General features: G+C 40.2%; 1 protein-coding gene across 1 annotated transcript; it reads right to left on the bottom strand.

The window, feature by feature from the left end:
* Positions 1 to 9,966: 9,966 nt before the first annotated feature.
* Positions 9,967 to 14,610, bottom strand: HSPA13 (heat shock protein 70kDa family, member 13; the record flags this gene model as incomplete). Its single annotated transcript, XM_010155824.1, has 4 exons — positions 9,967 to 10,740; positions 12,308 to 12,475; positions 13,113 to 13,326; positions 14,260 to 14,610. Coding segments are annotated over 4 exons (1,398 nt in total), but the record flags the coding sequence as incomplete, so codon positions are not given.
* Between the last annotated feature and the right edge of the window lie 547 nt (positions 14,611 to 15,157).

Genomic DNA, 15,157 nt, shown 5'->3' with positions numbered 1-15,157 from the left:
CTGCCGGGGGAGGGCGGCCTCTTGGGCAGCTCGTGGGCTCCCTCCCGGGGCCGCCGCGGGTGGCTGCTTTAAACCTGAGGGGATTTCACGCAGGGCTCGTGCTCGGGCTGTGTCAATGAACCGCAGCTGATGACAGCTGGGATGGCCGGGGGTCTATCCTTCGGATTTATAATCGTCAGGCCAAAGTTACCTTCGATATTTCTTACTATTCTTAAGGAAATAGGAACTTAGCCACAGACAGAAATAGGAGCAAGATTTAAGTAGGGAATGTTGGTGGCCAAGACTTCTGCTGTGCTCTTTAAAAGACAATAGTTGAGGCAAACGGTGCTGTGTAAATCGCCATGGACCATGGCAGACGTCAACATCTGAGGGCGAAGAGTGAGTAGATGCACAAGCAGATGTGTTTGTCAGGGAAGGAGGGCATACGTATTTGTTTCTTGGATTGTCATTGGGCTTTTCACTGAAAGCACAGGAAAAATTATTGTGGAAAATACTCAGGATCTCCGAGCACCTGCAGCGTACATTTTTGGTAGGTGGGTTTTTTACACCACCTGCTGAAAAGAACTGTAACTGCATCTTTAAGATGGTAATTACTGAGGGGCAGAATTTGCTCCGTAGGTGTGCTGAAGCCATTCTTGGGTGGATACACATTCCTCAAGAAGTATGGGAGAGTTCGTATTTGTTTGCCTGTACTACACTTATCTCCAATGACTTATGAAATTGGCAGCAGTGCACAAGCCTCTTCTCCTCACATATGTGTACAGTACACAGTATTACTTCACCTCCTAAGTTCTTCAGGTATTAGCAGTTGATAACTTCCAATAGCTTGCTTTTTGGGGGCTGGGGGTGGAACCCCACAGCATTTTAACTGTCAAAGATTTAAGGAAGGTTTGTTTCTATTGTACATAAAATCACTGTACATGAAATCATAGAATATCTCAAGTTGGAAGGGACCCGTAAGGATCAAGCGTCCTTCCTATATGTTATCATTGGTGTGATCATACGCTAGGGTATGTGTAAAGAGTGTAAAATCAAGCTATGGTGATAATACCCTCTTACAGCAAGTTAAGTTGTTCTGGTAAGTCATGAGACTGTACATCTCTTTGATTCTTCATACCTTGTGTTAGAGTGTATTGGTGGGAGAAAGTAAGAAAGAACTGTGTATAGACCTTATTATAGCTCAGAATTAAATAGTTCCTAAAAACTACATGTTCAGTAAAAGAAAAAAAAAATTCTTTCAAGTAAAATTGATACTTTTTCCTTTTTCTTTTGTAAACAGAAACACAACCCTGAAGACAATGTTTTATTCTTCAGTAAATTAAGATATTCCTGGCTTAGCAGGTGAGAATTTAATAAACTGCTTGTTGATGTTCATCCATGTGCACATAATTACAGAGCACACACTTACATTCCACACCATCATTCTGGCTTGAGCCAGAGCATCAGCCTGAGATTGCTGTTTGCTCTTCGTAAAAAAAAAAAAAAAAGCAAGGTTTACAACTTTTAGAGGTCATATTCAAATATTTTGAATATTTTGCTAAAGATTAGCACAAGTCTAATTTCATCTCACTTTTTCATACCACAGTGATGGGCATCTCATGATGCACTTACAGTAAAATGTTGTCTGTCTTTGTTCTATGAAGAGAGAGTTACTGTGTGCTATTTCTTTAAAAAAAAAAGGAAAAAAAGGGCAGAAGTGTGAACCAAAGTATGTTAGGTGGGAATGAAGGGGACTTTTCAGAAGACCAACTGAAGTCACTGATACATCCACAATTCCCTGGCAGCAATTTGACTGCTTGGTGTATTAACAAGTTATTTATGCTCTTTGTTTTTCCCTTGTAACACTGATTTGTCTTTTTCCACCTTAAAAAAACCTCTGGGCTTTCAAATAATTGAATGACCTCCTAGATCAATTTGAAAGCACTGTAGTGGTATATTTGCAGTGGTAGAAGATGAAGCAAAGTGCAAAGATAAAGTAGAAGAGACTCAACATGGCAAGTTCAGACAATGGAGGACACTTAACCATCCTGGTCCAGAAATAGTAGAATTGGATGTGTCAAATAGTAAGCCCAGGCAAGGGCTGAGACCCAAGTTGCACCACATTTATGTGCCTCAGAAAAGGGGAGTCTTACATCTCCAGCTGATGCCTATGTAGCGCAAGCCCAGTTTTATCTACACACAATTATACAAGAAATGAAAAGGCCATACCTAGTGTTATCTTCTGACCATAACATTATTCTAACAACAAAACCAGAACAGCTAAAGACAGTTTATGTCTCCATAGGAAAATTATAAAATAGCGTAGGAATAAATGGTTATATTCTTCTTACGAGGATTCACATGAAGGTTTGAAAGTGTTTCTTGTTTGCAGTTCTTCCTCTGATCAATGGAGAATACTCACTAATGGTAAAGAACAGGTTGCAACTCATGACGTAAGTATCACTAATAGAAAAAGCTTTGAGATTTGTGTTTATAAAAATGTGTTGGTTTGCAGTTGCAGTTTTCTGTTTCTTGTTAAGGTTACCTGATTTCTCACTATTGAATTTAAAATAAATCTTACACGTTTTTACCAAACTTTAAGTATATAGCCTGAGATTTTCTATTTTTGTGATCTGCTACTGGCTGTATTTTCATATTACATCTAGTTCCAATCTGGCTTTCATATTTCAGAATAAAGAAGATTAAAACAGCTTTTACCTCTGTTAGAAAAACATTCTGTCTGTCTTATCTTGAAGAAGCTTAAATACCTGTGTGCTGGAGCAGAGGTGAGAAATTTTGCATGGTAATACTGCTGCAGTATTGGTTTACGTTAGGAGCACACTTTCTGCAGTCTCCTTTAAAAAAAACTGCCAGTTGCTAGGGTGAGGGAAAAGAACAAGTGAAACAGAGTGTGGAGAAGGTCAGAACTTCCTGGGAAGCTCTAGTTTAATTATAATAAAAATGAGGGGTGGAGCAGGGAAAAAGGTGTGAGTTTCTGGAAAGGTGGTAGAAATAGGCACTTGAAAAAGAATGAGTTTGCAGAAGAGACTGAAGGGTTTGTGCCAACTAGAACTCATTTCACTCCAGACCCTGTAATGAAATCCAAGAATCTGTCGTTATTCTGCTCCTGCTAGTTCTACCTTTCAAGTGACATAGCTGAGTTCGGCCCCATTAGTCCTCATCTACACCAACGATGAGAATTTTCTCTTGCTGACACTAATTTCCTAGGCTCCAGCAGCCCTGAGGGGCAATTCCAAAGTTCCTAGTTCAATTGATGAATAGAATAAGGTTTGCTTCATACAGCCTGCCCTGGAATTGCACTCTTGGTTAGTTGGTTATTGGTGTTTTGCTTTGGTTTTGTTTGTTTTGTATAATCTACATATGTAAGTAAGTCTGATACTGGAAAATGTCACAAGCAGGACTGCCTATGATATGTAGCATTACAGAGCAGAATGTACTGGAAGAGGAAACCTTTTTACGGTATGATTTTTATATGCCTGTTATCCAATTTAATTAAGAAATTCTTTTGATTTATACTGAATTTAATGTATCCAATTCCCATTATATAATGTGTATTTGACTTCATCAGTGATAATGATTTAAAAAAAAAAATCAATCCTTTTTTAATATATATGTAGATGAAAATGTCAGTTATTTTGAAATACCTCCAAGCATTCGACTGGCAATGGATGTGGCTAACCATAGCTGCTTGGTTAGGACAAAATGCACTAGCCATTGGACAAAGTCTGTGGCTTAGCACCTGGACTGCACACATAGCAAAAAGCAGTGATTTCACAGAACGGAAACAATCACAAAACTATGAACTTCCTATCTATGGGCTTCTGGGATTCACACGAGACATTTATGACTCTCCTCACCATTTACCAAGTTTGGTCTGTCTGAATGTGTATTAGTAAAGAAATAAGGCTCGTTGTTTCATAAACACAATTGTATGCAACACGTGTAATAGCTTAACCTGAGAAAAGGAGAAGAGTTATACAGACATTTAAAAGAAAATGCTATTTAATTTTATGATACTTCTGTGAATTCTTGAAACATCCAAGTGTAACCTAATGAAGTTATGTTGGCATCTCGGTGAGGAAGGAAATCACTGCTGATGTGTAGTGGCATGCTAGCACTTAATTGCAGGAAAAACATACTTATGAAGCAGTAAAATATATCAAGAAAATACCAAGATGCACATTTGTAAAACAAAGGTATGAAGTGCGACTGTGGGATTGCTCACTGTGGTAGAAATCAGTGACAGAAACAAGCTCCACCTTCTCCCCCCAACCATTCATACCGTATTTCCATTTATCCAGTCACAAGGTCTTCTTGTTTGCTGCGGTGCTTATGTGCTCACCAGGGATCCCTGTCTGCTTCTCCAGCGTTGCATCATCAGCTGTTAGACAATGTATTGCACCTTCCTCTTCAGCATCTTGAAACTAATCTGGTCGGGCAGATCACCAGTAGATTTACAAAGGTAAAGGGAAAACTCATGTATTTTCCATTTTATGGAAATAAACCCTGAGCAACTACAGATCTAATTTCATTTAGTATTGTTTCAAAATTGAAGATATAAAAGTGAATGCAATATCTAGCAGTAACAGTGCATCAAAATTTTTAAGAATCATCTCAAGCTATTTTCTTACAAAATCATCAGAACATGTTATTAGTAGAGGTTGTGTAGGGCCTATGTAAGATCATTAGGAGGCCTTTCCTCAGAGACCATTCCTGCAGGGCGACAAGTTTACCAAACCTAAACCTGATCTGTTTCTAAAACAACCTGTATTTTTCTTAAATACTATATCGCATATAAAAATCAAATGTTATTGTCAAAACTAATGAAAACATTAAATTCAGATTCTCAGGGGTACACAGACTTAAAGTGAATGTTATTTTCTGTTTTTGTAGTGTTTTGCTTTAATTGGAACCTCTAATAAACAAGCAAGTGTTATTTACTATGACTTTAATACTTCCCACTCTCATAACTCAGGCATAACTCTCATGCATTAGCAACTACTTCAAGTACAGGGACTGTTGATGGCTGTGTTCTCTAGAACAGACCCAAGAGTGGTTGTGTAATACACTAAAAGATCAGTTGATTTAGGTTTCATTCAAGCCTCTAGTCTTTGGTAGCAATACATTATAAACTGGGTTTGAAAAAGCTTTGCTGTGTACAGTAAGAGATTAGTGATACGTCAGAACAGTTCTAGAATTATTACCAGAAGTATACAAGAGTTAGGATTTGAATTTCTGGCCTCCTTTTCAGGCTGATAGGCTTTACATCAGCTAAGTAACACTCAGTAGCAAAATGACAAGAGTGGTCTTTCTGACTTCACACCCTCTCAGCCTGTTGTCTAGCATACCACGAGTAATCCAGAATGTATTATGTCTAGTTCACTTTCAGACAAATAACAATGATATATGAATATATTTCATTAGAATATAATCAAGGGGCATCCTACTAATTTTTACTGAAGATATTTCAGTTTGATTCCATTTTTATAGGATACTTTCTTAAAGTTTTCAGCGGAGTTTACTCACAAAAAACTTGATTCTTCCGTGCACTGTTACAGGCCTTATTTATAGTGGACTTACGTTTCCATTACTACTACGCAATGATATTTCTTCTAAATAAGAGCTCCCATTATCCAGAGGTATCTGGTTTAGGACGGAAAAATACGGTTGAAGATCTGTAATCTTTCTGCTTTTGCATTGTAGAGTGCTTGTTCTGGACACAGGAAGGATTCTAGAATATGATACACCACATACTTTGTTACAACGAAAAGGTGCCTTTTCTGAAATGGTTGGAGAGGCTGGGATAAGAAGAAAACTAATGAATGAATTCTTAATGAAGACAAGGATTCCTTACTCCAGGAAACACTTGAGGGATATCTGGCATTCCACATATATGTGGAATATTTTATACTCCACATAAAATAACTATCTTACTGAAAAGCTTCTCACAGAATTGCTGTTTACTACAACTAAAATCTGTATATATAGCTCAGGTTTCTTAAACTTTCTGATTTTATACAAATCACTTATTTTGATCGTATTTGCCTTAGAACAAAATGTAACAGTCATTTTCAGGGCATATTTTAACTGTCGCACTAGTAAAGACTGATTGAAGAATAAATCTTGCTGTTCACACATTGGTTTTAATTAAAAAAGAGCACTTAAGTTTCTGACAATATGCCCATTTAGTTAACATATTCTTCTTACAATTGCAAATTCATAAAAAACCAAAACTGCGTATTGTGTGGACATACAGGCAGATGTCACTTGGTTCTGATTTTTAGGACATGCGTATTTGCATTTATACCTGCTAATTCTTGAGGCAATAAACTTGCTACATTAAGTTAATTTCCTTCTGACCTTCTGGTTTCTGAATAACTGAAAAATTACTCCAAATAACTGAAACCCACGACTTAGGTATCTGATTGAGCATTACAAAATCACATTGTGCAAGAATCCCAGCGAAATGGAGTCAGGCACAACCATCGTTTTGCCAGTAGGTTTTAACGCAAACCTCAGTACTCATTACAGCAGCAGGACAGGTTATGTGCTTTAACTGACAGTGTCAGTTAAATGTACCTGTGCTGCTGTAGGCCACATAAATACTAGTTTTCATTGTTATTGCGGTTCCTAAAACCCTTTGAATTTAATACCAACTCAGTCAATGCAATCTTATCTTCAAAAAATAAGAGATCCCCATTAACTGCTAAAAAAAAAAAAAAGAAAATCTCAAAGTATATGAATAAAGTTTCAGGCTACAACCTTGTTACATTAATACTGACAGCTGGGTAACACTAAGCTGGATCTTAATTTCTTACCGGATAGCAAGCAAACCCTGTCTACCATTTCAGCAAGGTGCAGAGGGGTGATGAAGGCTCTCTGAAGAGAGAGCCGCGAAGATGAGATTCCACTGCAGTGCAGGTGAATGATTTCTCCATCCATTCCTGAAGGTCAAAAAGCAAGCCTGCCTGTCTGCCTGCATGTCGTGGTTTTGCCCCAGCCTGCAACTAAGCACCACGTAGCTGCTCACTGCACTTCTTCTCAGTTCTGTTCTTCCACCCAAGCTGCAGCTTGAGGAGAAAGGGTTTTTTTCCCTTTCCACCCCAGTTTCTGACACTCCTCTGTGCCACTTCCCAGAGAAGATCTGCCTTTCCAGGGTATAGCATGCCCTTGACAAGTTGATGGATTGCCACCTCATCCTCTAACCTCCAAAGGAATTCAAGGAAGATGGAGAAATCGTGCTGTTATGGTATTTCCCTGAAAAAAAATAAAGCATGTCCAAGGGACAGAAATTGCTTTTATTAAAAACATTCTGAAAGGTTATTTATAAAATGCATTTCATCATCTGCACTTACAAACAATTTGGGAACATACGCTTGGTGAGGCATCTTATACTTTCCCAATTCCAGCTCATGAACAAGCTTTAGCTACACAAGTTAGTTACATGCCTACACCATGGGCAACCACACTCAGATTTCAAGGATTGTTTTTAGAAAGATTTTAGCCTTCAAATACCAACTGGCTTAAAGAGAGACTTTTGGTAAGTAGTACAGGTGCATATCCGGAAATATCCACGTAGCACAGTGGACTCGTCTTCCAAATTTATTAGCTTGTGCCAAAACAGAGTATATTAAAATCAATAGATATAAAATAAATAACTTGATTGCAGGATTCCATAAAGTCACTTAATAAATAAGGATGCATTGTGAGATATCCTATGTACGGTAACTACTCAAAAATCTGAATAAATACCCCTTTGTGATTTTTTTTTTTTGCGCAAGTAAACAACTCGCCCTTCTCGTCGATTCCCAAATTGCTGCCGAAGGAGACTTAACTCCTCCTGAGTGAAGGAACATGCAAAAAGAAATAAAGTCCTTCATTTATTTGCACTGAGTTCAACAGGTTAAAGTTACTCCCATTCTCCTACCTAACTTGTCCCAAAATTTCAAAAAGCTTTTAACAGTTAAACCTCGCTGTGACGTGGCTCTATCTGTGCACAAGCCTGCTCATTTTACACAGTGCGTTACAAAAAAGGACCAAAGACCTACTGTGACTCCAGCAGACTTAGAGATGAATTTGCAGCAGGGCAGGAAAGGCCACAATGACTCCAAAGACACTGGCGCGTATGTTGAATTAAATACATACGTTTGTATCTGCAAAGCAAAGGCCCCAAATAGCAACTGCGTGCAAGAACTGTACTGTATGCTATACCGTTGGCATTCCTCCTTGATTGCACTGAAGAGGCACTTCTTTCCACACAGGATTTTTACTTACTGGAAGTTCCACACAGACATAGACACGGTCACTTTCAAAGAAGGTGCAAAGAAAAAAAAAAAATCCTCAAAAAATACCACTTTGGTGTTCAACTCTGGAAATTCAACAGATTTTAGCAGTACTTCAGGAACGCTCTGTGATGTGAAGTTAACAATGCTGATGGAATGGTTGCGTGCAACCATGATTCAACTTAAGAGTTTTTTAATTGGATTACTTCTAAGGTATGTTTAGGCAATAGCTACACAGACAGCTGAATCAGCATGAATGATTTACGGCGCGGTCGTAACTCAGGCCTACAGCCAGGGGAATAACAAGCCTGTTTTAACAGAGTCATAGGTTAAACAATGAATCTAAGCCCCATGCTTTATCTTGGCAAGCTTAATACAGAGTGATTCCAGAGAATAAGAGAAAACGCTGAGAACTACCTGTTACTGGAGCTCACCCCATTAAGACTGGGTTGGTGGATGCTGAAGCCATTCTGAGCTGAGTGAGGTGTTTTCCTTGTAGAAAGTTCTACACAGCTAAAAGAATTCAACTGGCCTTTAAGTAGTGATTTAACCCTCCATGAGAGCAGAACAGTCATCAATTTTTTTTTTCCTAGATCACTAGGGTTTTTTTCTCCTCATGCATTTGCTAGATAGCTGGGTAGTGAACTCTGCCTAAAACAATGTCCTAAGAAGTGCTCCCTCAAATCCCGGGTTACACACACTGCATCCTTCCCAAAAGGATGGCTACAGTCTCTGATCTACGTTCAGTTTAGAGTGGGGATATGACAAAACTGAAACGAGAGATACGAGATAAAAAGCAGGAAAGATTTGGGTGAATTTTCATTTACCGGGACTACGGGAACTAGACATCATCCAGGCAGTTCCTTCTGTCCCACACTTTGTCCCTGAAAACTGTACGGCTGGAGTACTCCAGGGGAAAGACATCACGTACTTGCGGATGCACTAAAACAGAACCCGTGCTGGTAAAATTCAACGGCAGATACAAAAGCATGGCTTTAAGTTACATAACATTATTGCAGTTTTCAAACCAGGCGGTGGGGGTACTGAGAGCTGAGGATACGCCTTCGTTCCCTCTGCGCGGAGAATGTCAGTGGCACGACAGCAGCACCGGTACATGAACCGGATCAGGAAGGGAGCTGTCAGCGCCACACCACGGAACTCTGCGTTAGCCAGAGCGACGTTTCTTAATGCGGTTTGCCTGAAACACGAGACCGTTTGCTGTGCAGCCTCAGTACCACCAGCATGCTGTTATGAACAGCAGAGGAATCCACTAAATGCATGTCTCATACAAGCTGCAACATGTTGTTTAGAAAGGTGCTTTAATGCTCAAATGACTCAATTTTATAAATACACTTAAGCTCAACACTGCTAGTGCTGTGTGCGTTAACACTGCTTCACATTCTTTCAAAGTAAATATACTGGGCCTGGGAACACCTACAGTACCACACCACGTGATCGCCAACCTTTGGCCGCACTCCCTTCATATTTTAAACATACACCTCTCCAGGGCTTGCCAATAAAATTTAGCAAAAAACCCACGAGTGTGTCATCACCGGCACTCTCATCCAATACGCAACCTACAAGCAAATACAGGGCACTTCAGAACTTCAAAAATCACTTGTACCTTTAAAGGAACATCTGGCTTTAACAGTCAGGTGTTCACTAGCACCTAACTGGAAGAGATAAAAAAATGAATGTAACAGGGCTAAGGTTAGGCTCCGCTGCCAGTCAGGTAAGTGTGCAGCATCAGTACACTTTCGGAGTCATGGAATGCAACAGGGAAGAGTTTCTTTTCAGTTGAAATTAGTCTTCCGTAAATGCTTATTAGGAATTTCTATTGCGCTGACTTGGAGAGGCCAGGACCCACCAACAATTCCTGCTTGGATAGCTACGCCCATTACAACCGCTAGATCAGGATCTACGGAGGTGTTAGGATCCTTTCCAAAGAAATCCCGAATAACTTTACGTATCTGAGGAATGCGAGTGGAGCCTCCAACTAACACAACTTCATCCACTTCTGTTTTGTGTAGGTGGCCTTCCTTCAACACCTGTTCGATGGGAACAAGGATCTTCTCAAAAAGATCCTCATTTAATGTCTCAAATAGCTTCCTGGAGATTTCCTTTTCAAACACAACTTTGACAAAGTTGTTCTCTACTTTCCAAGTGTCTCCAAGATCATTCAGATCTTCTGTTCTCTGTGAAGGCTTGTCTTTGAGCATAGCGTTTAACTCCATTTCTGGAAGTTCTTTTGTAAGCTTCCTTTCCGGCATAGTCAACACCACCCTCAGCATAGCTGCCTCATGAACAGTCAGATTTAACTTAACTGCTTCCACTGCCTGTCTGAGGCGATGTATTTCTTCTTTTCTTGTTGGCAGAGAACCATACGCTTGATGGAGCTGATCGTATAAATACAGCATCAACCTCTGATTAAAATCCTGTCCTCCAAGTTTGTTGTTACCTGAAACATCAGAATAGAAGCCATCAGATCTTCCAAGCTTCACAGAGCAGCACCATGTACTTTTTAACTGGGAGGTGGTGCTCAAGGGCCAGAACAACGATACTCGGACCATGATCACAGCGCAAGCGCTCACAGAGCTGCGAAAACGGACATTGTTGTTGTCCACTGAAGAACGCACCACGGGTAGTAATTTCCAGATTTTTTTATTTAGCAACTGTTTTAGAATCTACCCCCCTCCATGTTTTTTCCCTCTAAAAGTGGTACACTGCAACAGGAAAAAAAAAGCAGTGTTGTTAACTCTGAGGTATTCTCCATTGAAAACACATAATGACAAATTTCTAGCTGGAATCCCGTAACTGAAAGTACAATCTCTCACAGCAAATTGTTGTTCCAGCTAAAATTCCCAGTTTCAGATTTCTCTCCCTGCCCAGAATGGACTTCTCTTAGCACATCCACACTACAGCTGTTTTGGTATTACTGTTGTAGGAGGTTCAAGTCATTCAGTGTCTTCACGCACCCGCACGAAAACCCACACGCTGCTGCAGTGTAGGTACACACCCTGCCGAAAGCAGGAAGTGGCAAAATGCAAGCAGAGAAGGTCAAGCTCTATTAACAGGTGCATCTCATAGTAGCTAGGGGGTGGTAGAGAGAGAGGGAAAATGTAATACCCAACCAATTTCAACTGAAAGATTTATACTTGCAGCATGCTTTCAGAACTTTTCAAATAATTGCTCATGCTTTCTGCTCAGCAGTTAGCTGAAAATCTGCAGGCCATTTCTTTATGTTGAACAACACTCTCAAAGTTTCCACCACATGGTTTCGACTGAAAACAGGAATTTACGTAGTGCACCTCTACCTAAATAAAGCATAATAAAGCTGCTGAATACTTCCTGCTGTTCCACTCTTACTGGACTGAGCAGCATCTCACGTCAAAACTTGCGTGCTGAAGGCAAGGCAGACAGTTCGCAGCGTAAGTCAGCGCTGCCCGAATCCAGGTCCCCTGAAAAAGCAGTGTGTGTGCACTGCAGCTGTACCGAGCATCGCTGCCACCACGCTCTGCGAGCGACAAATCGCTCTAGTACATACATATCGCAAAGCTTACTTCTGGGTGAGCAGCACACACTTTCCCAAACCCTGTCCAACTGAGCTGGAGCCAAACACGAGGTGAGGATCCTCTAAAGCACTGGTCAATGACTTGGCAAGTGCTTCCGGTTTGGAAAAAGGGAACAGAAAAGATCAGTAACACCCCCAGTCCCCCCCAAATCCAGCCAGAGTAATTGTAATACGCACCAGCGTGTAAATGTAATATGCACTAGTGGGCACGAAAGCAAATGGCCGTAGACAGAATGAAACCCCAACTTATTCCTGAGTCAGCCAAAACCTGTGACTTTATCTTAACTGTTGAAACCAGTCACAAACCTCGTTTTGCTTGAAAGGCAGCTGAGAAGACATTCAGAGAACACTTATGTGACAAGGCTGGCATGCTTTAAAAAGCCCCTCTAATGGGGACTTCAAGTGCACCTTTCCTCTCCCCCCATGCCTTGAGAAAGTAAAGCATTTTTCTCACCTGCCATGGCTCGTGTCAGGAACATCCCTCCCTGCTTGTTCAGCAGAGACACATCCAGAGTTCCTCCACCCAAATCCACCACCAGAACATTAAACACATCAGCTCTGTGGAGTCCGTAAGCCATCGCTGCAGCTGTGGGTTCATTGATTACTCGCAAAATTGTTAGCCCTACAAAGAGCAAAGATTCCAAGCAACGGTCAGGTACACTTCAGAAAACTGTATCTCTCATGTAATTTATCATTTGTTGTTGGTTCTATTTTGTTTTGTTTTTTTTTGTTTTTTTTTTTAAATAACTAAGCCTAACTTAAATAAAAGGTCAGATCTAAAGGAAACCGTTTTCAAAGCAGTAATACTCAACGAAAAATTTTCCTTATTTAAGCCTCAAGTAGTGCAACTTCAGCACCGGGGTGAAGTCACAAACCATGATTTGCTCAAACATGTTTCTTCCAGAAAAACCTTACTCAGGTGACTTATTTCACATATTCTGTTTAAATTATTGTCCAGGGGTGCTCTGTATAGCCTCTCTATTTGCAGATTACCAAAAAGACTATTTTCCCTGAAATAAAACTTAGTGCTTCTAGCTATCTATGTGTGCATTAGTCAGCTGCACCTGTAGGTACCCAGAGCTCTCTCTGCTGTTCCTCACAATTGTTAATGGTATGTAAAAAAACCCCAACAAACACCAAAATCCATTCTAAGATTCTCTATCACTGATTACTGTTTCTGTATCCTCCCCAAAGACTTCAGTGTTAGCAAACTAGACCTGAAGGTTTTGTAGAGAAATGCTGGAATAAAGACACATCACCTGCGAGGTTAGCTGCCTTAATGGTAGAATTCCGTTGCCTTTCATCAAACTCTGCCGGCACAGAGATGACTGCCCTCGAAATGGGCATGCCAAGATAGTCTTCTGCCATCCTCTTCAGTTTCAGTATCAGCTGAGAGCCAATATGCTCTGGCGTGACGCAGAAGGTTTCATTGGTTGTCACAGAAAATTCAGCTGATCCATTGTTGTTCAAAATCTAGGAGAAAAAAGCAACACAACCCACAGGTGAGAAGTCTTTTACATTTGCTCTCCCAGCCTGCTCACGCCAAATGTTTTATTTGCACATAGTCTGTTTATTCTGGAAAAAATGAACATGCTGTTGCCGCTTCCTGAATCACAATTACTCCTTGACTACGAGTGTTATGCAAAACATGCCGCTTAAGGGGTCCAAGTACCTCCAAAGTAGTGACACCCACTGTGCCCAGGCAAGACACATTAAAAAAAAACCCACCAGTAAAGACCTGGCAACTGTGTAACCAACTTCAACGCCACTATCAAGGACAAAAGTAATGCTTTTTAGTCATTAGGTTTACCCTGCTTAGAAAAGCTTCCCACAGGTTCTTCTTTCTGAAAGGAAGAAAACAGGTTGGTACTTGAACACCTTCTCTTTAACAAGTAAAGAATTCAAAGACAACATGTTTGCAGTACCGGAAAATTTGTCTCTTTTCAGTAAATACCGCACCACACTAAATTAATGCAATACTTTTTTTAAAAAGCAGGTTTCAAGATCTGCTGCTGGTCAAGTAAGCACAAGCAAAATGCTAGGAAATAAAAATGCATTGGGACAAAGATGATGTGACTTTATTTTTGGTTTTAATCTTGGGGAAAAAGTGAAGTTTCAGCTAAGAACAGTTAGAATTTCGAGTTGAAGTTATACTTTAAGAGAGGGGCTGGAAGGTTACCCAAAAACACAGGACAGGATCCTCTAGAAAATCACTACTGGCTCTCATGCAGTCGTACGCAACTTCTACAACTGTTTCCTTCTCCCCTCTCTGTATACCTTTTACATTTTTCAGGCATATCAAATTCAGCCAAATTACTCAAGGTCGCACAAGTTGGTCACCTACTACATGTTCCAAGCATCCTATAGCTTACTGGTTGGAAAGAAGTGAAGAAGATGGCTACTTACCTTAAAGGGATACCTGCTACTTTCTCTTCTCAGTTCTTCTGAAGAGAAGATTTTCCCAATGAATCTTTTTGCATCATATATGGTGTTCTGAGGATTTGAATCAGCCAGTTCTAGGCCATCATATCCTACGTACACATCACTGTCTGTGAAAGAGACTATACTTGGTATGCTGTTGTGCCCACTTCCATCTGCAATAACCTTCACCTGCCCAGTTCCAGGAAGAAAGACACCAACAGAGCAGTATGTCGTGCCAAGGTCAATCCCAATTATTTTCGGTGTAGGCATCGGTAAATACTGCTGTGCTAGATAGCCAGCTAACAAGAGAGCCAGAACAGCCGAACCTGAAACACAGATTTTTAAAAATTAGGGTCAGAGCATCTGCTGCTGCAAACTCAGAAGTCAGTACAAATCACACAATATTATACAATACACCTCATGCAGTTTTATTTCATGCTCTGAAGCCAGTTCAACTACCTAATTAGATTTCAATTTCTTCAGGTTTCCTAATTCAACAGAAAGTGGTTAGAAGAGTCCAAAATCTTACGCATTAAATACTAAACTCATTTTAAAAAAGCCCAAGGGGTACAGCAAAGCCAAAAGCATCAATACCCTGTAACAATTTTTATCCTTTCTACAAGGTACTTCAAAAATATAGGATAATTAGTATTTATGGAGGAATTGTCTATGAATGGTCCCTAAGGGATATCTAGTTAATTAGGTTGCACAAAATCACAGTGAAATGACAAATTCCCAATTCAAACATCTCCAACTTCACTGCAAATCTAAAAATAAGGACATACAAAACCTTGCTACCTCCTCCTATTTCAGTCGTGGCTCCCAAAGAGCATCTTCCCACATCTCTCTATCTTTTCTATGACTTGAAGTCAAGAGGTAGACT

The sequence above is a fragment of the Eurypyga helias genome, unplaced genomic scaffold, assembly GCF_000690775.1.
Source record: "Eurypyga helias isolate BGI_N326 unplaced genomic scaffold, ASM69077v1 scaffold25417, whole genome shotgun sequence".
Taxonomy (NCBI): domain Eukaryota; kingdom Metazoa; phylum Chordata; class Aves; order Eurypygiformes; family Eurypygidae; genus Eurypyga; species Eurypyga helias.
Note: the sequence above shows the minus strand (reverse complement) of the source record. Positions and strands in the feature narration are given on the sequence as shown.